Consider the following 25,404-nt stretch of genomic DNA (forward strand, 5'->3'; position numbering starts at 1 on the left):
GGGGCAATCAATTATCTTTCTCTAAAAGATTTAGGTGTCTTGTGGCTGCTATCTCGGTGCGAGTCCTCTCTTTAAAAAAAAAAACAAATTTACATAGCACAGTTCCTATTTTAACATTATGTTATAACCTAAAACTGTATTTAAGAAAACAAATAACTGCTTAAGAAAATGAACACAGCACAACTTTCTAACATGACACATACAAGATTCATTTTAACATTTGCGAAAAGCCAATCATAACATACGAATTATACAGAAAAGACGATCTCCCCCCGGTCCCGCGTGGACGCGGGCTCCCGGGGCCGGGCGGGCTCCCGGGGCCGGGCGGGCTCCCGGGGCCGGGCGGGCTCCCGGGGCCGGGCGGGCTCCCGGGGCCGGGCGTGCTCCCGGGGCCGGGCGGGCTCCCGGGGCCGGGCGGGCTCCCGGGGCGGCTCCCGGCGCTTCCCCCGCGGGCCGGGAGGTGGCACTGTGCCCCCAGACACGGGCAAGCCGCGCCTCAGGGCCGGCAGGGCAGCGCCTCAGGACGGGCAGAGCCTCAGAGCGGGCAGAGCAAAGCCTCAGGGCGAGCAGAGCAAAGCCTCAGGGCGGGCAGGGCAGCGCCTCAGGGCGGGCAGGGCAGCGCCTCAGGGCGGGCAGGGCAGAGCCTCAGGGCGGGCAGAGCAAAGCCTCAGGACGGGCAGAGCAGCCCCTCAGGACGGGCACAGCAAAGCCTCAGGGCGGGCACAGCAAAGCCTCAGGACGGGCAGAGCCTCAGGGCGGGCAGAGCAAAGCCTCAGGGCGGGCAGGGCAGAGCCTCAGGGCGGGCAGGGCAGCGCCTCAGGGCGGGCAGGGCAGCGCCTCAGGGCGGGCAGGGCAGAGCCTCAGGGCGGGCATGGTGCCGAGGCTCAGGGCGGGCAGAGCCTCAGGGCGGGCAGAGCCTCAGGACGGGCAGAGCAAAGCCTCAGGACGGGCAGGGCAGAGCCTCAGGGCGGGCAGGGTGCCGAGCCTCAGGGCGGGCAGAGCAAAGCCTCAGGACGGGCAGAGCAGCCCCTCAGGACGGGCACAGCAAAGCCTCAGGGCGGGCACAGCAAAGCCTCAGGGCGGGCACAGCAAAGCCTCAGGGCGGGCAGGGCCCCGCGAAAGGGATGTTCCCCGTGGATGCGCCCCTGCGCATCTGCTTTGAGGTTTTTTTTCTCCACCCCCGGCACTTTTTGGGGTTTGGGTTTCCCCACTACGAGCTGGGGAGGTGGTTAAAATTAATAAACCCCGCCCTTTCTAGCAGCGGCTCCATGGCGGAGCCAGCCTGAGCAGGGCAGGGGGTGAAGGGCTCACGCTGCCCGCATCTCCTTGCTGGGTGGTTCTAGGGTGAGAGGCTGGGGGAACATGACTGTCTCCCTGTGACATTGCAGGGTTGGAGCCCCCCAGCAGCCCTGTCCCCTGAGGACAGCTTTCCCGCTCCTACTTTTTTTTTTTTCTACACTTTCCCTAGTGTAGAAACCTAAGACTTGAAACCACCAGGACAAAGGAGCACGAAAAGAAATAGAGGCACAAAATTATTTACTCAAACACCTGACCAGAGCCAGGAAACAAAATCAAATACTTTAATTTCCAGTGGCTGCCCTCTGTGCCAGAAGGAGCTTTTGCTCCAAGATGTTTTCCATGCTGCTTTCCATGGCAGGAACCCCAGGACTTCTGCAGGGACACACACACACACAGAGAGATCTACTTCTCTTGTAGACGTGGGGTTGGCTCAGAGAAGGGAATGTGAGAAGAAAAAGCAGCAGGAGTCTGTAGTAGCAAGATAGAGATGCTACAGATATTTGCAAAAGATCTGTGGCTAAAAAAAAAACATTTCCCACTGGCAGCGTGGTATCTTTTTCTAGAGCTAAATTCATGTTTCATCTCTTTTCATGCCTCCAGAACAGCGAGGGGAGATGGCAGGACCCGTGGGTGGGCTCTGCAGGGTGCCATGTGCTTCCTCCCACCATTCATCAGCCCCAGGCAGGCGCTGCAAACGTGCCCTGCTGCGACTGCCACGTTCTGCACGTGCCCAGCTGCTCTTCCCGTGGGAAATGGCTCTGCAGCAAGGCTCACCGGCCCTGTGGTTTGCAGGGGGAACATCAAGGATCAGAGGATGTCTCTTGAGCACTTGTGTGCCAGCATGGTACAGCCCACAGTGCTGCCCAGGGAGCATCCCCAGGGCAGGCTGGTGCCATCCTGTCCTTTGAACCCGTTGTATCCTTTGGCCACGGGTGGGACAGGCAGTGACAGTGGCTCTTCTGGTGGGACAGGCAGTGACAGTGGCTGCTTTGGTGGGACAAGCAGTGACAGTGGCTGCTTTGGTGGGACAGGCAGTGACAGTGGCTCTTTTGGTGGGCAGAGGTTCCAGCAGGGCAGGTTGCAGCATTCTGAGAATGCCAGGGCACTCACACCCTCTCTCTGCAGGGACAGTGGTTCCTAATCCCTGTGCTGCCCAGGCTGCTCAGCAGCATGTGGGCCCTTGAATAAACAGAATTTAAGCCTGGAATTTGGCATTCATCTGGCTGGTCTGAAACCAAGGCCCGTCCCTTAAAAACCCACAACTTCACATCTCTGGCAGTGCAATGCTTGGTGTGCCCCAGACATAAGCATACACTCCTCCCAGTCTTGCAGCTCACATCCTCTTCCAGTGGGCTGCAGTTTTCCTGTGGAAACAAACTCTGAAATAAGCTCTGAAACATCCTGTAATTATAGTATTACCTCCTAGGATCAGGTGCTACCTTCTCATAGCTGCATGTGGATCTGAATGTGTGTTTGGACTGCATGGCTTTGAGGTTTAGAGATAGTAAAAGCATACCTTGCAATAACCCTCCTCTACACAGACATTATTTTTTTATGGTTGCTCAGGCAAGTTTGAAAAGAACACAGTTAACATTATGCTTTTCTAAATGTGAATCTCTAAATGATCCAATATCCAGGTGGTGTATTTCCATGTCCCTGCATGGCCAGCAGTGAGAGCTACTGATGGGCAGACCCTGGCTCTCTTTTGGGGAGAGCTGCAAGCCGGGACTGACCCCAGCCCTCCTGCACAAGCTGCCTTTATCACACCAGTGTAACAGCTGCCAACAGCCCAAACTCTCCCAGCTGGCCTCATGCAAAGCCCACCTGGTGACACTGGTTGCTCTGGAGCATGCAGGAGGTCACAGCTGTCCCCATCTCCCTGGGAGTGGTGTTGGTGCTGTGGCTGCAGCCCCGTGGGGCTCCCAGCAAGAGCTGCTGCAGGATTGGATGTATCCAGATGTGTATGGCAGCTGTAAGGAGGTGAGGTGGTTTGGGGAGGCTGCAAGTGGAGAGGGAGGGAATTGTCCTTGTTGTGTGGTGGTTTCTGGAAAGGGACTTTCCTTGGAGCCATCACTGTGTGCTGCACAGAGCAAGGGCTGGGCTGTGCTCTGAGGGCACCTGGGCTGGCTCTGCTCTTGTGCTGGGGGTGAGCCAGTTCACCCCTGAAGTCAGGGTGAGGTGTGTGCTGGCTGTGGGCCTCCCTTGGGTGAGGAAGAGGTGGGTGCCCAGAAATGTGGCATGGAGGTTTTCCCTGTGTCTCATCTGTCTCCACCAAGCTCCAGTTTTTGACTTTGCTTTCGTGTGGTTTACTGCTGATTTTCCTCCTCCCCTTCTGAAATGGTTCCATTAGCAGGGTGCTAAAGAAATCTCTTTGAGATAATCATCCCAGATCTCTCTGGTGGGTTTGCCACGTGCTGGTGTGTCTGCAGGGGTGTATTAATAGTATCACACTACTATGTGTCAGTGTTCATCCCAAAGTGCTTCCCCTGCTGAGGGCTGAATAGAAACATACAGCAAGTGAAAGGAGATTCTGCCTCACCTCCCAGAGCCCTCAAAGCCATGAGGTGTGAGAAGACCCTTCCTGCTGGTCGTGCACCAACTCTGAGTTTGGCCCCCTGATCCAGCTGGGATCTCCCATGTGTTTCCCTACCCACAGTGGCTTTGGGGAGGGAGCAGAGCAGGTGTTTTGTGGCATTCTACATCAATGACAAGCTGGCCCTTGCAGCAGAGCTGCCTTTCATGGGAAGGCTCTGCCACCTGCTCAGCTCTGCTCAGGTGTTTGCAGCCAAGCTCCTAACAGCATGTGGGCTGTTCTCTCACGGGGAGCAGGGATAATACACCTGGATTCATATTAAAATGTTAAAATTGTGAACAAAACCCCGTCAAGAAGGATTGCTGGTAGGTATGTGCCCAGGGCAACACAGGGTGGCTTTTCCCCCTCCCTTGTTTCCATTCCAGAGGTTCAGGTGAGGCTCCTCACCAGCCTTCTACTGCTCTGGGAGGTTCTGGTTGTGAATTCCTTAAGGAAGCCGTGCCCTGGCCCCTGCCTCCTCTCCTCAGGGGATGTGGATGTGGGCTGGTGTCTGCTGGATGCTCTCCATCACCTCACTGGTGGGAGGAGAACAAGAACCCATTTGGAATCAAGGATGATGTGGTTTCTCCAGGTGACACAAAGAGACTCTGCATTTCATTCCAGCTGTCCAGCAATAGAATATATTTAACTTTAAAAAAAAATATCCACAGTATCAAAACACAAGAAGTCACAATCCAATACTCAGTGATACAAACAGGCACACAAATGGTCCTCTGCAACCCCTCAGTTTGGCCTCCAGTACGAAAAGGAAAGGTGGGCTCACCAGCAAGGTGCAAACGGCACAGGTGGGCAGGCCCCTGCTCCCTCCTTCCTAGGGTGGAAAATCTGAGCTACCCACGCATGGCCAGAACCACAGAGCACACAGACTAGAGCCAGCAATCCCCCTCCCAGCCTTGAAGCAGTGCCTCTGTGGGGTGGGATGGCTTGCTGGGTGTCTGGGGGAGCACTGCCATCACCTCCAGCAGTGCTGGGAGAGGTGAGCCCCTGTTTTGATCCCTAGCCAAAATGTGCCATTCCCTTTCACCTGCTTGTTGAAAGCATTCTCAGAGCTGGAACATGGATTGAGCTGCTCTGGCCTTTGCCATTCTTAGGGCCTGAACAAAACCTTCATTTCCCACTGCACCATTCCAGCAGTGGGGACAGCGTGTTGTTGCTTCCCTCTGGCCACTTGGGTGGGTGCAAGAGAAGCAGGACTTTACTTTTAGCCTGGCTTAGGTATTTTTACAGATGACAAGAGGAGGAAGGATGGGTTGTGGTTAGCATGAGCTCTGGTGGGATTCACTGTAATTAACCCTGCTTCAGATGGTGCTGCTGTGACCTGGGGTTTTGCACCATGCTGCTCCCACAGGGGGATGGGAATGCTGAGTGCCAGTTTGGGGAAAAAATTGCAGCACTGCTTCAAAGTGCATCGTGTATGTGAGTGTGAAGCAAAGTCAGCTGGAAAACACAGGGCTGTGTTGCCACACCATGGTTAGCAAGTGTTTGGGGAAGACATGGCTTTTACCTGGGAGGAATGTCAGATCTAGCCAGGGTCACCTTGTACCTGGGGTTTAGATGCCAAGGAACTCTTGGTGGTGTCTTGCAGTGGATGCAGTTTGGGCTGGGTAGCAATAAAATGCATCCTGGCTGGAGTGTATGCATGTGTGTGAACTGCAGGGTCAGCCCAGAACAAGCAGGAGGCAAGGAATAAAACAGCCCTGTGGAGAATACTGGGACTGTGAGCTTCAGCTTCCTGCCCACACAGCTCAGCACAGCACTCCCAGCAAGGCTTAAGGGGCAATTTCCAGCACAACTGGAAGGACTTTAATAAAATGTGTGACAGTCAACGCACACAGGGAGGGACATGCAGCTTCATGTGTTGGGAAGCACAGGGTGTGGCACAGATGGGGTCCCCTCTCATGTCTAACTCTCCTGACCCGTGGCTGCCTGTGCCAGAGCTGCTGCCAGCACAAAGCCCCACTGACCTGCCCAGCTGTGAGCAACCCCAGACCCCTGCAGCAAGGATGGCCAACCAGGCAAAAGGCTGGGATGGTGGGGGTCACCTGCCAAGGCACCTTTTCCAGTCCTTAAATTGGATTGGGCAACACCAATGAACTTGGGAAAATGGTACTGTGCCTTGCATTGCAATGGTTGGGCTGACTCAGGATGAAGCTGTTTTTTCACTGGGTTGGTTCCTACCTGGAACTGCTTTCCAATGAGTAGTAAATCAGTTGTTCAGCCCAGGTGGGTTCAAGTACCAAGAAGCTATTTCATTAAAGCCCTTTTTTTTTTGGTTTTTGTTTGGGGTTGTTTTTGTTTTAGGGTTTTTTTTTTGAGAAACCTGGTTTTCACAATCAGAAAGGAGCAGCAGAAAATTCTGTTGCTGGCGATGGGAGTGAAGCAACTGCATTTATTCTTCATTACCCACGATCACTCTTTAGCTGTAAAACTGTCATGTCAAACATCTACATTTACAAAGCAGGCGATGGTGCTGGGATAGCTGGGGGCCATGCACTTCGACCAGAGGAGGGGCTCTGGCTGTGCCCTCTGGCTGTGCTGGTTTGCAGCTGCTCCCACAGGAATTATCCAGCCCCCTGGAGGTGGAGGTGTTGTCCCCTCTGCAGTGCTTCGGAAGGAGGTGTGAAAGCGCTGGGTGGTTAATTTTACCCTAAAGAGAAAGAAAGTAATTGTTGATTGGGGAGAGCTCCAGATTTTCACTCGTGTCTTCACAGCATGGCTCTTCTTGTCAGTGCCTGGGTTGTGGGCAGCAGACACACCTCTCCAGATGCTGCCAGCTGCCCACAGAACTCTGACCTCTTGTGAGAAGAAGAAAACCAAGTCATAGTGGAGGATGTGGTACTAAAGATGGGAAGAGCAGAACCCCATGGTGAGCCTGAAGCCAAGATGAAGCCAATCTCACCATGCCTGAGAGCAGGCTGCTGCTCCCACCTGGGCCGGGGGGAGCTTGGCACTGCCAGTTTTATTCAGGGCTATTGGAAAAAGCAGAGGGATTTATCATTTTTATTACTACTACAGGACAACCTTGGGCAAAATGCAATTTGATGCTTGCTGCCTGGTAGCAAGGCCAATCTATAAAGTGGCTCCTGTCCTAAAGCTGAGAGTGGGAAACTGTCTGCTTCTAATTAAAATCAATTAAGCAAATCACCACAATAGGCAAAAATAAGGCTTTTTGTCCTGGGTGACATTTGACAGATTTCGGTGCCTCTGAAATGGTGCATTGAGAGTTTTTTTGGCTTCACCAATTCAATAAGAAGGATAAGAAATAGATGTATAGAGCAAAATCTGAAAGTAAATTATAAATTCCACACCTCATCTGTGCAGTGCTCAGACTCCTTCATGCAATAAATACAGGCATCACCGACCTAACCAAAGTGATGCTCTCAGAGACCTGCAGCCCTCCCAGGGAGGGCAGCATTTCCATTCAATCCCTTCCCAGCCAGTCCAGTTCTCCCATCCTCACTAAAGCACAGAGACAGACAGCACCAAGTGTGGCCCAGAAGTTCAGCAAAACCCTGGTGATGCTGATGAGGAGCTTATTCTGTCCCTTTTTGTTCCCAGGGGACCTTTTGTGCAGGTGCTAGGTCTCTGGGATGGGGCTGATCTGATATCTGATGCCACAGGGGATATGACACTTTAGTCCCAGTGAAAATGTCAGCTTGTTTATTCCTCCCCTACCTTGTGCTGCCTGTCCACTACACATTTAAATCCACAACCCAGCTTTACAGGCACCAGAAGAAGTTGTCTTAGGCCACAATTGCTGCTCCTGTTCCAAAGGTTTTGCCTGGTTCCTTTTATCCATGGCCTGTTATCCATGTCTGCAGGGGCTCCTGCACACCCATCCTGGCACCACAGCACAACTAACTTGATGCTTAGGCAGTGTTTGGTGTTTGCACTTGGCCCAGCCATTCTGGTTTGGCAAAGGTGAAGGGCAACCATTGCTCTTTGTGATTGCACATGCTGCATCTGAGCAGGCAAGTGGTTTGGGTGGCTTCAGGGCCAGTTATAGACCTCAAGAAAAGAGTTCTCACTGATGACAGCAGCAGCTTGTGAAGGTGTTTTCCAGATGTGCTACAGATTCCCCATTTGCTACTGGTTAGGATCCTATTTATTCCTTTTTTTCTCAGGTGGGAAATGGAGGAGCAGAGATGGTCTGTCTCACAGGAAATGCTCAGTTCTGTAACACCTGTACAGCCCAGCAAGCCACAGAGCTGCAGATGCACAGCACAGGCCACTCTCTGAACCAGTCCTTTTGGTAGAAATGGACAAAAACACTTGAAATTACTGAATGTTGTGAGCAGAAATCCTTTTGGCCATCACCGTGGCAGTGGTACTCTTGAGGAGCTCATCCACTGGCTTTAGTGCAGGTCCCAGGTGGCTCTTGGCTTTTCACCACTGACCTGCTTGGTTGGTTTTCTCCAGCTGCTGCTGTGCCCCACGCCTCTCCCTGGCAAAGCAAGGTAACTGTGGCTGGCTGCAGCCTGGCATCCTGGCAGGATAACCGGGCTGCTTTTCCTCTGGAGCACTTCCAGCCCTGGGCTAACAAGAAGCACCCTGAGAAGCACCAACTGGTACTTGTCTTCCAAGGAAACCTTTGCTCCTCTGCTGCCTGTGTTGTGTGGCTTGTGTTGCTCTAAAAACTGATGGTTTCATCTCTTTTCCTCTAAAATGACAAATGCAAAGTCTTCCTGTCTGCACCATGTCATGATTTTCACTTTTTATGCAGTAGCTGAAAAAGTGGAGCTCAGCATCCCTGTTTGGATACAGGGTAGTGACTAAATACCTGTTTCTGTCTGTCCAGCATGGCAGTACAAGCAACAGTTTAGGGTGTGAGGCAAGAAATGCAGCCTGAGTTATTCCTATGCTTCTGCCATGGGTTTGCTGTCCTTTTTCCTCACTCTGTACTGTGAGCTGTACAAATACACTGCCCTGCCTGAAGTCTGGCTTGGTAAAATGTACAATTAATTGTGTTACAAATTTGCCTCCTTGTTTATATATATATATGTATTGTTGTTGTTGTTGTTGTTGTTTTTCCAATTAATACTGCTGAGAGCAGAAGAAATGCTTGAGCCAGCATCTTCACAATGAAAGCTGGTGCTCCCAAGGCTCCTAACTCTCTGCTTTTTCTCCTGTTCAGGCAGCCCAAAGCTTTTTATAGTGCCCAGCCATGAAAGGGTAACGTGAAAAAAAGTCTGTCATCCCTTCTGATGCCTGCATTGGATAAATGGGCATAGTTTGGAGGGATCCTGTCCCACCACAAGTTAGTTGGGACTGTGGATGCTGCTTTATCCTCAGCCCTGAAGAAGGATCTCCTGAGCTAGGATAGCAAAGAGGTACTGATGCCTGCTTTCCACAGGCTGTGGGCTCACAGCAGTGTGGGCATTGGGCAGGGAGGAAACTTTCTGGGAAGAGAGGTGTTGCTTAAATCCAGACAGTGCCCAGGCATCAGGAGAACAGCAGGGGCTGTGGGGAGGCTAAGCCAGAGGTTTGCACCAAAATACCAAAGGAGCTTCCTACCCCAGCAGCTCTCTGTGGATCACTGACAGGTGCCCTGCCCAGCACAGGGCTCTCCTCCACCCTTGGTGGGCAGCTCAGGGCACTTGCTGCTTTTTGACACCCCAGCTCTCTTTACAACAGGAGGCATTTTAGCTGACAGGACCTGTTCTGCGTGAAAAATAGAAACCTTTGTTAAAAGGAGACCATCATACCAGGAGAGGTTGGACACTTTCAGGGCAGTGGGGTTTTCTGCCATCCCTTTCCCACCATCTGCCTCCTGGCAGGAGCAGTGGGCTGGGAGTGGGTCTCAGCTCTGCCACGCTTGGGTGGCTCCTGGTTTTGGCAGAGGGTTTGTGTGAAACTCCTCTGGCTGGAAGGGCCCTCCCTGCATGTGAGCAGCCTGGCTTTGCTCTCTTTCAGCAGGGCTCCTCCTGCCATCCTTTTTTGGAGAGGAAAAGCATCCAGGTGCTGACACCAAGCCGAGCTCCTCACCCTGCTGCAGTCAGAGGGATCACTCCACCTGCAGCCACTGCAACTCTGCACATGGTGTTCAAACCATGAAATCACAGCTCCCCTGTTTGGCCATGGGTCTTCCAAGTACAACAGCTCCCAAGCACCTGTCTACTACCTGGTGGAGATCCTGGAGTTTTGGATACTTACCTGGGGAAGCAGAGCTGGGATGCTGCTTCAGCCAGGAGCACTGGTCATGCTCTAAGGGGATCCGATTCCAAGGCATGGAGACACTGCCAGCAAGTCCCTTTCACGGGCAGGAAAGGTTCTTTGGCTCCCCCAGTATTGTTGTATATGAGAGGCTTGGGCAGTACTTGCTGCCCTAGAGGCAAGGTGCTGCAGGACACCAGTGCTGTGCTAGGAAAAGTGTCCCCTGGGCTGGTGGGAGCTCTGGTCTTTGCATGGTGGCAGCGGGTGGAAGCAGGGCATGGCCCCGGTCACTTCAGCGGTACAATACAATTTACAGCAAGCACGTTTCTCAAGACATCTGCGGGGACAGAGCTTCAGTGAACATCATATCTACACAGGCAGCAGAGGGGGCTGGGTTGGACCCTCCACTACTGCAGAGCAGTCACGGATGGAATCTCGGGGCAGGAAGAAAGTACCACTGGTTTTCTTTTACATCCTGTACGTGTATCTATGAACAGCTCCTTGGCATTTGGTGTTCACAGCCAGCATCCTTTAACAGCGAGCATAAAAAGGAGGCAAAACATCTTCAGCGACCTCCCCCTGGGAGCAGAGGGAAGGCAGGATCTCCCCCTCCCTTGGTTCAGCTGCCTGCCCAGGTGCCACCTTTGCCAAGGGCGTTTCCTTGTCCTGGCACCCTCGTCCTGCTGTCCTCCTCGTGGGCCGCCCACCTCCTGGTGGCCGGGACCAGTCCAAGGCCAGCCGTGCTTGCCTCATCTCCGCTGCTCGGGGCCGTCAGTGCAGGTCTGCGCCGGCTGCTCTGCATCTCCGCTCCGCTGGACGGGCACGAGGACCGGGCAGACACAGCGAGACAAAACAAAGGGGACAAGAAGAGAGACAAAGGGTAATCAAAAGGTCCGTGGCCCACGGCTGCCAAAGGAAATCTCTCGCCGTGTTTCTCTGACCATACTTGTCCCAGCCACTACAGCTGCTGTGGGATCCCCTGCTCCTTGTAGCCTGTGAGGAGGGAGGGGAAGGGAACATGATTAGAGTTAATTCCAAAGGAGGACCCTCGGTGAGGCTCAAGCAAGCCACAAGTCGGATTTACCAGGAGTGGCAAAAAAACCAAAAACCACGTGAGAAATCAGGGGGGCTGCCACGTTCTACCTCGTGGCCAGGCTGCCCAGGGCAGCCCCTGCCCTGCTTTAGCCAACAGCTGCCAGGTGCTTCCTCCTTCCTGGGCACAGCCATGTGGATGCTGGCAGCCAGCCCTGCTGCTCTGGCACCTGCCTGCCACCAGCCTGGCACAGGCACCTCTGCTTGAAGAGATTTGTCCTAGATTGTCAAGCAAATTGTATTCTATTTGCCATCTATGGCAGTTGTCTTCTGTTCAGTGGGCAGTTCTCCTTATCTCTTCCACAACTATTCCTCCCTCCTGGGAGACATCTACTGATAACGGGCTATGGAATGTCACTGCATGACTGATAAGAACTGCAACATCCCACTGGGAGATGCTCCACCCAGAGGGAAGAGCCAAGCATTCCTACCCAGATATAATATGGAGATTTTGGAACACCAGCACTGCTTTCTCCACTGGATTTTCCCAATGGAACAGCTGCTTTCTTCCACTGGATCTTCAGAGGAAGACTATACCCTTCTACAGGATCCCTGCTCCAACAGAGCCACACCTGACACTCCAGGAGGGCTGCAGCCACAATTCCAATTGGACTGCTACCAACACCCTGACCAACAGGGTGTCAGGTTGTGTTCTGACTCTGTCAGTGTTGTTTTAGTTTACTACATTGTTTATTTTATTTTTTTTTTTAATTTTCTTCATTGGTAAAGAACTGTTATTCCTGCTCCCATATTTTTTGCCTGAGAGCCCCTTAATTTAAAATTGATAGCAATTCAGAGGGGGGAGTTTACATTTTCCATTTCAGGGGAGGCTCCTACCTTCCTTAGCAAACACCTGTCTTTCAAAACCAATACAAGATTGTAAGAGCACAGCAGGTACCAGTGGTCACCAATTCCAGCCCAATAACCTACAGTTTTTATGGAGTGTGTTTTCCTGCAGTGCAGGGGAAATGGATGCTCTTTTATCCTGCTCCAGAGGCACGGCTGTTCCTAAGCCCTGCCCTGGTAGGTCGTGCATCCCACACACATCTCTCCTTGGGATCTACTTGTGCTTGAACCTCATCCTCCCAGAGCACTGCCAGGTAGGAGGAGTTTGGTTTCCTCTATCCATCTTTGTGTTCCCCTGCTGGCTTTTGCTGACAGCACTCCCCAGCAGCAACCAATTTGCACAGGTGAGCAAACACGTCTTGGAGGAGAAGAAGAATGCCTTGACTCACAGGATGAAGTGTCAAACACAGATCTTGGGATGCCTCTAATGATATCCTCACTGCCTGGTTCTGCACTTGCTTTGCTCCAGCCCAGCAGAATTACAGCTGCTTTTGTTAGGGCACAGCAGCCATCCAGTGGGCCTGGAGGAAACCAATCTTTTCAGCAGCAAAACCAAGGAAACTGCCAGGATCCCTGTTCCTTCACACCCTTTCCTCTTCCTGTGGCCATAAGGTTGATGCACTTCCCAACCAAGACAGCAAAGCCCTTGGGGTCCCCACTGTGTGCAGCCACATGGATGTTCCAAGGGCTCAAACAGCCTGTTCTGCTGCTTGTCACAGCTCCGTGGGCTCCTGGGGCCCCAGATCATTTACTGTCCTGCACACAGGCTGCAAATCCCACGGGGGACAGCTTCATCCCCTGGCAGGGCTAGGGCAGGGAAGGGCAATAGCAGAGCCCCTGCAGCTCCTGTGCTAGTACAGAATGATGAGAAAAATACTGGATTTTTTAACACTTTCCTAAGCCGTTGCAATGACTGCGCCAGAAGTTTTCCTCACTTTCCTTTCAAGACTCTTTCCTTGTTATTCTGACTGTATCAATGCAAAAAAATCTTCTTATTAAAGAAGCAAACAGCCCTTACTTGCAGTGCCTGCCACAGTGAATATCTTTCAACTAAAAAACTTTTTTAAATCTGGAGGTTTTTTTTCTTAGCTTAACTAACATAAGTAGCCTGTCATTTTTATGTTTTGAATTTCAAAGAAGTCTGAAATTTTATATCTCAGAAGAATGCTTAACTTTTCAAACACTTTTCCATTTATGCTTTGTAATATTCTTTCTAACCCTTATGTTAGGCTTTTTAAAGTCCCTTACAAAAACTGAACATAAAATACCAGCAGGTGCCAGAACCCCTATCTTTAATGGACTTTTTGCTGAACTAAGAATTGACTCCAGCGAATGAACTTTGCTGTACTTTGGAAAAAACCCACACATTCTCCCAGGTTTGGCAGCCTGGACCTCCTGCTGCTAAACAAGCACAAGGGACAGAATAATGACACTTAACTGAATTTCTGCCTATTGTGTGCAGCTGAACAGAAAGACTCTCATCTCTTTCAAACAGCTTTTACTAGGGGGCAAAATGATGATTTCACATGCATTTATGTTTTAAGTGTGAGTCAGCTCTGAAGGCAAGGTGAGCTGGCTGGAAACTGTAATTTGGGCTTGTCTATGGCATTGGTTTAATTTGTTTAGTGAGCAGAGTTAAAAAAGCCAAACAAATAATCCTATGGACCAGAAAAGTCGGGCCGGTCTTAAATCTTTAGCTAAAGTAAGAGTCACCTACTTGTACAGCCATGCCTTTTATTGAGATATAAGGAAATTAAGATTGAGAAATCCTTTCAGTCTGGCTGTCACTGTTAAAACTGGCTGGAAGGAAGTTACAGCGGCCAAGCCTGTCTCTTTACATGACCATAAGCCAAAAAATGACCTGTCCTATGCTAAACTTGTTTATTACAACACTTCAGACTTATCAAATAGTTTATATGTGAAAATAGTTATTGCATTTCTTGCATAGGACTAGCTGTTCTGTATGAAGCAGCTTTACATTAATATGCCTGCAATAAAACTGAGGTGCAGTTTTGTAAAACAGACAGCTCTGGGTTCAGGATTAAGTGGGCCTGTGCACAAAGTCACTGATTTAATCGAGTTTACTTGAAATTGCACTTCTGTAAACCATTGCATGTAAGACTGAGGCAAAAGGAGCCCAGCCTGTGCACAGGCTGTCCTTCTGGGGCTGGGTTCATGCTGAGGCTGGCTTCAGGATGCTCTCAATGCTGAAATTCCTGCTCTGCTCCAAGGGCGCCCTTGGGGCATCCCCAGGGGCATTTCAATGCCGTGTGAGGATTTTCAGCATCCCTGGGGCTGTGCAGCCGCGGGACAGACACAGACACAGTCGGACACACAAATGTAAAGGCACATGGCTGGACTTGGGCTGGGAGTGGGCAGCGCTGGCCAAAGTGAATTCCAGGTGTCCGGCCCCGACCGATGCTCGCTGCTCTCCATGGGAAACTGCCTTGGAATGTGAGGAGGAGGAGGAGGAAGAACAGAAACAAACTTACCTTGTGAGACTTTGATGGTGAACAAAAGGAGGCAAAGGAACATGAAAGAAAGAGAGAGGGAGAAATGTGACTGTAGATGATATATCTGAAACACATGGAGAACCAGAAGAGAATGAACAAACTGAGGCTGCAGAGTAAACAGAGAACAGCTGCTCTACCATCAGACATTCACACCAGGGCTAAACATTTCTTTAAATCCTTGTACTTGATGTGGATCATTTCATTTGGGACTCTTGTTTAAAGATGATGGGGGAATCCTCATTTGCTTTTTCAGCCCCAGGCAGAACAGGCTGGATGGGCTAACACCTCTGAGCAATGCTCCCAGAAACTCTCTCCTCTGTGCCACTGGCATTTCATGGGTTTGACTGAAGGGGAGCCGCTGAAGGAAGGCATCAAACAAGACACCACAGTGTACCAAAGGGCTCATGGCATACCATTCAGAGTCCCAGAGTTGGGAAAACTACACCTGAAGAGTTTTTGGCAGCTTCCCTGCTCTGTTTGCTTGTGCCCACATGTAACTCACAACCACAGCATGCCTCAGCCTGTCTGGGTGCTGCAAACACTGGGGCTATTTAACATTTCTAAAATGTGTTAAGAACTTGCCCCACTGCTGCATTTGGTAGGAAACTGCAAAAAAGGGTATTTTTAACTACTTTCCTCAGGCCTAGTTTGGGGGACAGCCCTTTTTAGATGTTTTGTTTAAGTGTAGTAAGTCCAAGCAGGCAATTTATCCTTGGAATTTTCTTTATCTCTCGAAGGGTTACTGGTTGGTTTGGGACTCCTGCTCCCCTTTCCTTCCCAGGAGAGCAGTGTTACCTGCCCCAGCAGGGCCCTGCAGAGCAGAGAGGCTCGGTGATGCTTTCCCTCAGAGCCCGAGCATATAGTGACTGTGCAATCATCTGCTGCTGCTTCTGGCAGGGTCTGAACAGAGTAATTAGCAAAGGAGTGACGAGGATGGCATGATTACAGGTGAGTTCTCACTGCTGGCTGGCAATCAACCCCAGAGGCAGCCGGAGTCTCCATCCAGTGAAGCCGAAGCGATGGTGCAGCCAAGCACATCGTTCATTCAGAGGCCAAGAGCAGAGGGAGGGCTTCCTTCAGAAACCAGGCTTGACTTCTTGGCTGCATTCAGCAGAGGCAAAACAATGCCTGGACAAACAGTCCCTGACTTGTGTCCCCTGTGCCACGTCAGCGTGACATTACTATGTTATTTCTCTGTCAAGAAATAGCACACAACCTGAGCAGGCAGGGACTTCCTGGAAAGTTCATTCTCACAGTGGGCTGATGAAGATGTGGGCTGGGGACAAGGTGTGCCTGTAGCTGAGGGAGCTTTGCCTGGAAAGCCTTAGGAGGCTTGTTTTGCAGTTGGCTTTGGCCAGCTAATTAGCTGTGGTTTGCCTCAGCTCTGTGCATCGTCCCCACAGAGCTGGCGAGGGGTTCCAGGAGAGCACACTGCAGCAGCAGTGCCCAGCCATTTTTTGGCAGAAGAATTAAGTGCCCCCTAATTCTACCTTTGCCTTCAGAGAGCAGGTACAGCAGAGGATAGTTCCTAAAGCCATCTGGCTCCTTAAAGAAGATATCTCTGGTGTCCAGTGGGGCCAGCTGGCAGTTCGTTTAAATTAGCAGAGAAAATGCCCTGTGCTGTGGTGCTGCCAAAAGTAATTAAATGTGACAGCAAAACTGCATTCAATTTATCTTCCTTCTGGGATATTATCCTGCTAAAGGGCACCCTAGAGGAGATGAGGACTGGACAGGACCCCCAGGTTAGTCAGTCTCTTGCTGTGTCCCACCTTGTCCCTGACAGACATGGGTCTGTTCACTCTTGGAGTCTTCCAGGGACAGAGAGTGCAGATCCTGCCATGCCACCTCTGCAGCATTTTGACCTTACTGGAGGAAAAACGTCCTCTAATTTCCACACAGATCCTTTCTGGTGTTATTCAAGTCTGTCTTAGGCTGAACTGCTCCCCTCTCACATTTACTAGCCCACTGAACACCTTCATCATCAGCACGCCTACCATCTTACGGTTCTCTGGACTCTCTCCAGGTTTTCCACTTGAAGTACAGCCTCCAAAGCTGGCCACAAGCCTCACCACAGCTTTATGAATGCAGAGAAAGGTGATGGGATCAGCGAAAGCCCTCCAAGCCCTGCTCCCACCTGCCTGTGTGGTGTTCGTTCCCTCTGCAGCAATGTTCCCCCTGTGCCACTTGTGACTCACTGCAGCCACCATGTCCTTCCCTGAAAAACAAGTTGTTCCCTAGTGTATATTTATGCAGTTCATTAGTCTTTCTGTAGAACCCTGGACTTGTCCCTGCTGAGTAGCACTTTCTGTTTCCAGAACATTTCTTTGGTTGGTGTGGATATGGGCACTGCCCTCGCTGTGCCTGCCATACTCACAGCCAGTGCTGGTGTGCAGCTGAGAGCCTCCTCTCCAGCCCATCCTCAAGCCACAAATGAAAACACTGAGCAGAGCTGCATTCAGGAGGGACCTTTCAACACACCTCTCTTTATCTCTTCCCAGGTCAGGAAAATCCATTTAGAGGAAAGTCCTCAAGTGCATTTTCACTCAGGCCACATTCCCCCTGGCTTGCGGGTAGGAGCGCTGTGTGAGATGGGGTCAGCATCTGAAGGTTAGGAGGGATGGCTGACTGCTGCCACCTCACACGAAATTAATTCCTCTGCCATGGAAGGGAATCAAGCCAGTCTGACACAGCTCCCTCTGGACAGACCCACGGTGAATTTGTGGGGGTGTTTTTTATTTTCTAAACGCATGCGAGTCACTTACTTGATTACTTCTTCCAGGAACTGAAGCATACCTGATTGACCTGTAATTCTTCTCCTTTTTCCCTCATTAACGACAGTATGCCATTATCCTCAGACCAGACTCCCCCTTTCCATGCCTGGGAAATAGCACTAGAAGATGAAAAGCTGGAAGGAGTCTCCTGTTCAAAAGGCATGTGGATGTGGCACTTGGGGAACATGGCTCAGTGGTGGACACGATGGTGATGGCTTGACTTGGACTCAATGATTTTGGAGGTTTTCTCCAACCTTAGTGATTTTATGATTCTGTGGTTCTAACTCCCTCCCAAGTCTCTACCAGCTAACAGAGAGACAGGCCCAGGTACATGGAGTGAGGTGATTATCCCTTAGGGAAAGCCTGAGCTGAGTTCCTGGCCCTCAGCTGCTTTCCACCTCACACTCACTGCTGGCCAGCTTAGACAGGACCTGCTGGGTCCTGCCTCTAGCCCATCCAAATAGCCTGCCACCCTCTCAGGATCACATAGGATTGACCATTCCAAGGCAAGGGGACTAGATGTGGGCAGCAGTTTCACACTTTTTTAACTATTTCCCATCTGCACCCAGATTCAAGTTGCAGTGGTGTACGGTTTCTGTTCAGTGCGTCCAATGGTTTGCATGCAAACAAAACCCAAGCAAAGCAAAGTGGCAGTGTTCTTAAATGAAATGTCTTATTTCTTGCATTAGAAACATGGTTTCCTTCTTAAGTTATTATTTTTCCTTTCAAATATGATAACAAGAACCCCCCACTTTGGGTCTGACAGGGCTGTTTAATACAGTTAAGAGCAACCAGTCACTTAATTCTTTGTTTCAATCAAGGTTTTTCTTTTCCATCAACCCAGAGCTGCTGCATTTAGCCACTACTTTCTCTGCATGGCAAGTAAACTTAAAATCAGCTATTTAATGAGATGGCAAGAAACTGCCAAGGGCTGCAGCTTGTCAGATGCCACTGGTAAAACATAAGACACGTTGACTCCTCTTGCCATTCTCTACCACCACCAGAAGCATGAAATACTGCTGCTGTGCTTGGGGACCTCTTGCCCTGAGCATTCCCACCACATGTTACTCATCCATCCTCTGCCTCCCAAACTGGTGGAATCCAGCCAGGTGTGGGAAGGAGTGTTTTGGAGACACTTCCAAGCTGTATGGTTTTCCCCAACAGTGAAACTGGAGAAGAACCTCCCAGTAAGACCCTCCTAAGCACCAGCCCCTCTGGCTGGAGAGCAGGGCTTTGGAGCAAAGCAAGTCACAGGTTCAGTGGTGGCTCTTTGTCAGGACAGATGCTTTCCTGGCTCTCCCCACACCTGCATAGGGGGGTCCTGCCAGACAGTGACCAGCACCCAGGGGCTGCCCCGCAGAGGAAGAGCACAAGAGAGCTGATGGTTATGAACATGCACTTATGGCACTACACACAAATCTGGCAGATTCTTGAAGACACATCACACGTGTACACCAGTTCACAATTTAGCCTCAGAAATAACCTGCTCTGCAGGTACATCTGGAAGGAAACGTGGCAAGTGGCTTGCAGGGTAAAGCAGAGAGCAGTACTGCCTTCATTCTGAGGAAAGATTTTGCTTTGAACATGTTCAGGCTTTTAATATCCATCATTTGCTCTGCATGAGAACTGCCTTAACTGAACTGGCTCAAAAATTAGCAGGTGGTTTGCAGCTGAAAATGTGCACTGGTTTCCTGCATGCTTTTTTTTTTTTTTTTTTTCAATTTCATCCATTTTGTCTTTGGGAAGGTTTCCGGCAACTTCCTGAGATCCTCTCTCCCCCTCTGTCATGCAGCCACAGATGTCATCAGCAGAGATGACAAAGTGGAGCCTCTTCAAACCAAAAGGCAAAAGCTGGTCTCTGGGAGAAGGGCTTGCTTTGGGAACTGCCTGTCCTGTCAGCCTGAAAGGTCTCAGACCTGTTTGGTTTAAGGGCTTGCCCACCAGCCTCTGGAAAGGGAGTGGGATCTTGCAGATGCCACCAGCACCCTGAGCTCTGTGTTGCTTCTGGCTTTGGAGGTGAGATGAGGCTGTCACCTCCATCCTCTACACCAGGATTCAGGAGATATGACACAACTTTTACACCAGTGAAAGCCTCTACCAGATAAAAGGTACAGAGCCCATCTTCTGGATTGGTAATATCTACTAACTGGTGACTTCAATTATGAGCATTGGAAAAGGATTCTTCTTTCCTTAAGCTAATGTTTTAGTCAACTCAAAGAGTGTATGGGACATTGTTCTAGGAGCAGCAAAACACTTCTGGCTCAGCCTCAGAACTTGGGCTGAAACATGAAAAATACTCCAAAACAATGGGTGAATGTATCTTGGGGAGGGAGAGGAGGGTCCAGGAGAGTGCCCAGAGCTTTTCTGGGGACAGATGAACTGGGAGCAGAACTGGCCTAGCAAGAAGTTCTCACTAACTGCAGATTTAGGGAGAAAGGGTTTTCTTGTTCAAATGGATGTGTCCAGGGCAGAAGGGGCTCCAGACAGCAGAGTTCACAGAGCTCCCCCTTTCATTTCATACAGGGAAGTTCCCGACCCATGCGGTGGGATGGGAGACTCCCCCAGCTATGCCACAGAGCCCATTCCCACTGCCTCCCAGCAATTTCTCTGCCTACTGCGTTTCTCATGGACTTGCAGAGCCCATCCCGTGGCTCTTCCTCCCTCGGGTGCAGCCCAGTGGCTCGCAGGGACATTATCTGGGCCGCGGAGAGGAGAAGTCAGGAGGGCGAGCTCCCAGCACTTACTTGCAAGGATGACCATGTCCATGCCCCAGAATATGCTCATGATCCAGCCCACCATGACGATGGCCGTGAGGATCTGGATGAGGGCGGCGGCGATGTTGAGCCAGAAGACGCAGCACATGTGCCGGTCCGGGAGGTCGGTGCGCGCCCCGCAGAGCACCGTGAAGGCCGACACGAACGTTCCTGGGGACACACAGCAGCACAGCACCCCGTCAGAGCCACGGCACCACCTCCTGCTCCTCACTGCCCCCTGAGCACCTCGCTTCCTCTGCCTGAAGAGCAGGGTGCATCTCGGGTTTCCTGCGGTCAGGATGACCCCGAAAATCCTTTTTTCCCAGCCCAATGGTCGAAGAAGGATTTGGAATTCCTTGGCTCTGGTTTTCAAGGTTGTTTATTTTCTCTTATCTAATACATTCTTTTCCTGACCCGCAAAGGTCTGTCTAGCAGGTCTGTCCAAGGCACACTGCCCACCCTTGGGCTGGTGCCAAAATTTAATACTACAAACTACGTGTACTTTATTTACCATTATTTTCCAATACCTATCACCTGTGTTAGACAGTCTACTTCTACCCTAAACCAATCCAAAAGTGCCAACATCACACAGAAGATTGAGTCTAGGAAGAAGAAGGAAGAAGGACAGGACAATGCCCAAATCCCTCCATCTTGACTCCTAGACCCCTACAGTAAAAATCCTCAAAATTCCACTTTTCACCCTGTGCTAAATCCATTATCATTCTACTTAAACTTTTTGTGACTTGTAATTCTTCATACAAGGTTGGTAATTTGCTCCCTGGGTTGAGATCGAATTTCCAAGCATCTTTGGTTTCCTGCCAGGATTCCCGAGCCCCCTGCCAGAGGCTCGAGCCATCCAGGGCACCCAGAGGGATGTCCTGGGTTCTGACAGGTGGAGAAAGCACACCTTGGGTGTGGTAAAATCAGGGCCCCCGACGGAGGGAAACAATTGACATCTGACTCCAAGGATATCTTCTGGTAATAGCAGTAAGGAACCTCAGAGGAAAAAAAAAATTCTTATCTCATGTGCTGCTCCTGTGTTGCGCTCATGTGAAATGTGTTTGGAGATTGTTTACCCACAGGTGATTGTTTCACTGGATTCTCCTGTGAGTTGTTTTGACTCTTTGGCCAATGAGGGCCAAGCTGTGTCAGGACTCTGGAAAGAGTCAGGAGTTTCCATTATTATCTTTTTTAGCATTGAGTAAGTATCTTTTCTGTATTCTTTAGTACAGTGTAGTATAGTATTCTTTAATATAATATAGTATCATAAAGTAATAAATTAGTCTTCTGAAAATATGGAGTCCTCCTCATTATTCCTTCCTTGGTCAGTGGCCCTGCATTTACAATATTCTTAGACTAGCTCTAGGAATCTCTAATGGTCTGGCAGTCTGTTGCTATGCACAAATACTGCTCTAGAAGAAGCAGACACACACACACACACAAAAAAAAAAAAAAGAAAAAAAAAGAGGAGTGGCACTGAATTTTTGCACAATTTTTGCACACCCAGGCACAAGCTGCTACCTGAGGACATGTTTTAACCAAGCAGAAGTAGCTAAACTTCTTAAAGTGCTGGAGCCAGGGGACCTGGTGTGGCAGCCCTTGGCTCTGCTTGAGACCAACTTACAAATCTTGCAAACTCACTTCAAACTTCTTAAAATGTTCAGATGAAGGATCTTGTTGATGTATGGAAATTAAAGCTGGGGAAAAAAACCAAAAACCTACACCTCAGCAGCCTTTCACAAAGATTCTTCCTAAATTTACACTCTTGGATAAGGCAGATTTTTTACTTTTAGCTGCTATGTTGTGCTCATGGCTGGCTAGAACTCACAGCTCAGGGAAGCCTTGTCTGTCCCACAACCAACATGAAGAAATACACACTATGTGTAAGGAGCAGAAGAGGCAGTTCCTGACTCCTCTAAAATATGAGCTGTTGGCCAGGAGGTTCAGGCACCTTTTCTAAGTACGGATTTCAACACCTCTCAGCATCATCAATTGTCTTTGGGTTTTTCTAAAACAAATACAGCATTGCTAAGGTAAGAACCAAGGTGCAATGTTGATTGTATTGGATAATGCAGTTCTGGGAAATGCCTTCTTTCATCAGTATCTTGAATTAAAATGATGGTTTCTACAAAAACTGCCTTTTTTTCCTCTTAAAGGATGGAAGCCTGTGAACAGCCTGTAAGATGTGAATGAATGAGCACATCTTCAGTGCACATGAGTGCCTTGTTGAACTCAGGGGAAGGTGGGAGTCCCTTGGTTGGACTGAAGACAGGGACAAAACACTCAGTTTACACCCTTGTAGTAAATCTTATCAGACCAAGAGAGCAGAACCATCTGCTTAGAAGCAAAATACCATTTTGTCCTGCACTGCTGGGGAGGTGGAAGAGAAAATCTATTTCTTTGATGCCTCTTTTTTACTGGGTCACAAGGATAACAGGCAGCTGAGATGCCAAAATGCTGGGGAAGGCTGGAAGCCTATTTTTAATCCTGCCACTCTCTGCAAGCTTCAGTTCCAGTGTCTTCCTAACACTCCACAGCTCCTAAAGCCCTGCTCGTGTTCCTGCTGCTGGCGGGATGTGATTTCTTGTTGCCACCCCCTCCGTGTGGCACCTGCCAGAGCTGGGCACGGAGCTGGCATGGAGGGGAATGAGGGAGTGCTGCTGGGGCAGGGGGAACAGCCCTACAGCACAGCATCACTGCCAGGGACAAGGGCAGCATCTTCTGCATGAGAACCACCCCTGGGCTTCCTCCTCGGGCTTTCACCCTAGGATTCCATCCCCTTATCCACAAAAACAAAAGGATCTGCAGACAGGAAATGGAAAGTCATTATAATCCCAAAGGATGTTTTGTAAATTTCCCCATAGCTGTCTTTTGCTCTGTGGCATTGTCTTCCACGTCTCCTTTGTCCCCTGTGTGAGATTATGTGACATCTTTGCCCTGCTTCACCCACCTTTTTTTCCCTTTATAGTTTATCAAAGCAGAGGGAAGCCTGGAATATTTCCCTCCTGCTTCCTGAAAGTGTTGTCTTTAAAATTGCACCACAGCACTCTCTGAGATTAAATATGGATTGAGGCAAGATCAGAGACTGAGTGTTTATGTTTTCCCATCAGGATGCAAAATCTTGCCAAATGGAAATGCCTGTCTCTTTTTAAAATGAAAATCTTCCCCTCTTGCCTAACCTTTAACTCTTCCAAGATGTGTTACAAAGAAAGGTCAAAAATGAGCAATAATTCTTAAACTACAGCTTCAAATCCTTCCAGTGAAGCTTTTAAGATATTTACATCATTAGAGCAAGGTGCTGAATTAGCCAATTAATGCCCAAATACCACAGTGACTAAGCTAAAGTCTAGTCCCATTCAGAAAGGAATAAAGCTAACAAAGCACTTAAGTGTCCTCCTCTGGACTGGGAATAGATACAGAAACTGGGATTAAAATCTCATGAACCTTGACTTCTGATTCCTCTTCAGGCCACTCTCCTACTCACAGGAGCCAATTCATTTTTCCAGTGCCAGTGCATTTTCTTTATTCCTTATGATGAGCCAATCTTTGGGAGTTTGTTGGCATTTTTGAACACAAGACTTTGGCTGTGCCAGCAGCCATAGGATGGAAGCATTTACCCTCTGTTCCACATATGCTTGAGAATGTGAAGCAGTAGTAAGAGTCTTCAATGCTTTTGCCAAAGTAGATGTTTTCCCCTTAGGAAGCCATCATGGTTACACACTGCCAGATATGGAATTATTTGCATCTGGAAACAGAGAGGTGGAGATGAGGAGGAGGAGAAGGAAGGCAAGCAAGCTGTATCTGCTGAGAGCACCTGGGTGCCTCAGAGCTGGGGCACCAAACCATTTCCCTCCCTGACCAGGCAGTCAGACACTTGAATCCCTACAGTCTGGAAATCCTCAACCTGGAATGCCAGCTGCTGGGGTGATGCTGGCCAAATAAATCAGCAGTCCCAAAAGGTGTCAGGTTGTGAGTGCAACCAGCAGTCACAAACCAGCAACTCCACAAGCAGATGTAAACTGAACACCCATGCAGTTATGCCAGTATAACATAAATTATAGCAAGCATTTCTTCTATCTTCCCAATGGAAAACATCCAAACTGCAATGAAATCTGGGATTATTCTAAATCATGAATTAATACAGCCTCTTTGGGGACACAGGGGAGGTGACAGAGATGTCCTGGCCTGTCTTTCATGAGTCTGTTTGTTCAGCCCCTTGCAATAACCTGGCTGAACAAATCCCCTGGTGCACCTGAAGCCACAGTACCAGGGGAAGAGGGCTGGCTGGGAGCTGAGGATTGCTCTTCTGCAGCAGCTGGGGGGCAGAGGGTGAAGGCACCACGTGCAGCGAGGCTGTGAGGGGCTGTGACACCCATCCTGCTCCTCAGACTCGCCTCACTTGGGGCAGTGTCAGCCAGCTGGGGCACCCACATGGTGCTGGGATAGAAAAAGAGCCCCTGGGAGCCTCTGCTTGCTTTGGCTGTCAGCACAGCTGGGGTATTTTTAGACCACACCAGTCTGCTGCTTGTTTCCAGCAGTTTAACCCATTGAACACGAAGGGAATGCATTGTCTGCAGAACAACACAATTAAATGAAGGGGCAGAGGAGGGGGTTTTGCCCTTTCTCTCCTCTCTGGTCCATTGTTATGCAGGGTGAAGTCCCCTCTCTGATGTCTGCTGGTATCTTGGCAGCCACGGCCTTCCCAAGAGCATCACCTGCTGGTCCCTGGCCTCACAGCATACAGAAAAATAGCATGAGAGGGGTAGTTTGGGCTTTTCTATTTTAGAGCAAAACCTCACAGACTGGAAAGGGATCCCCTGGTTTCCTGCTGTTTGAGTCACTCATCCAGGGTGGAGAAAGGCATGAGGTCAAGACCATGGCCTGTCCTGAACAGTCTCCTCTCTGTTATCTGAGTGCAGAAGGAAATGTGTTATGGAATACCTTAAGCTGCAGGAGGGAAGTTTTTCCTCTCCTTTTTTTACAAGAAAGCCTATCCTGGGCACTCCTGCCAGGGCTTTAGTCAGACACAGCTTGGCACATTTCGTGTGGAGGACCAGCTGTGATGGCACCTTCTCAGGAACATCAGGAGCGGGAGCCTGGCTGGAGCCAGAGGAAGATGGGACACTGAGGACCACAGTGGAAGTAACTTGAGCATGCAGACAGCTTAGTGGGCTTCCCACTGCCTGCCAGGTACCTGAGACTTCCCAGAAGAAAGCATCTCTGATGCAAGGAAATCACATCTGATGAGCTGGTACAGGGGGAGGAGCAGCAGAAACCCAAATTACTGCAATCAGGGGCCGCATGTGGAGATGATGATGGTGATTCGATGATGATGATGATCCCTACCCTGCAAAAGCCTGGCAGGGGGTGAGGAGTATTTCTTC

At 50.0% G+C, this 25,404-nt stretch overlaps 1 protein-coding gene across 2 annotated transcripts in view; it reads right to left on the reverse strand.

Annotated features, from left to right (window-relative positions):
- Nucleotides 1-4,484: 4,484 nt before the first annotated feature.
- Nucleotides 4,485-25,404, reverse strand: part of STUM (stum, mechanosensory transduction mediator homolog) — a 49,128-nt gene continuing 28,208 nt past the window's right edge. The window contains exons 2-4 of one of the 2 annotated variants that reach the window (XM_064415366.1): nt 20,012-20,191; nt 10,046-11,038; nt 4,485-6,539 (exon numbers count right to left, since the gene is read on the reverse strand). In XM_064415366.1, coding sequence (XP_064271436.1) covers nt 11,004-11,038; nt 20,012-20,191 — 215 coding nt within the window. In that variant the 3' untranslated portion in view covers nt 4,485-6,539; nt 10,046-11,003. The remainder of the gene's footprint in view (nt 6,540-10,045; nt 11,039-20,011; nt 20,192-25,404) is intronic. The other variant, XM_064415365.1, reaches the window with a different exon arrangement.

Source organism: Passer domesticus, chromosome 3 (genome assembly GCF_036417665.1).
Source record: "Passer domesticus isolate bPasDom1 chromosome 3, bPasDom1.hap1, whole genome shotgun sequence".
In the NCBI taxonomy this organism is placed as follows: Eukaryota; Metazoa; Chordata; class Aves; order Passeriformes; family Passeridae; genus Passer; species Passer domesticus.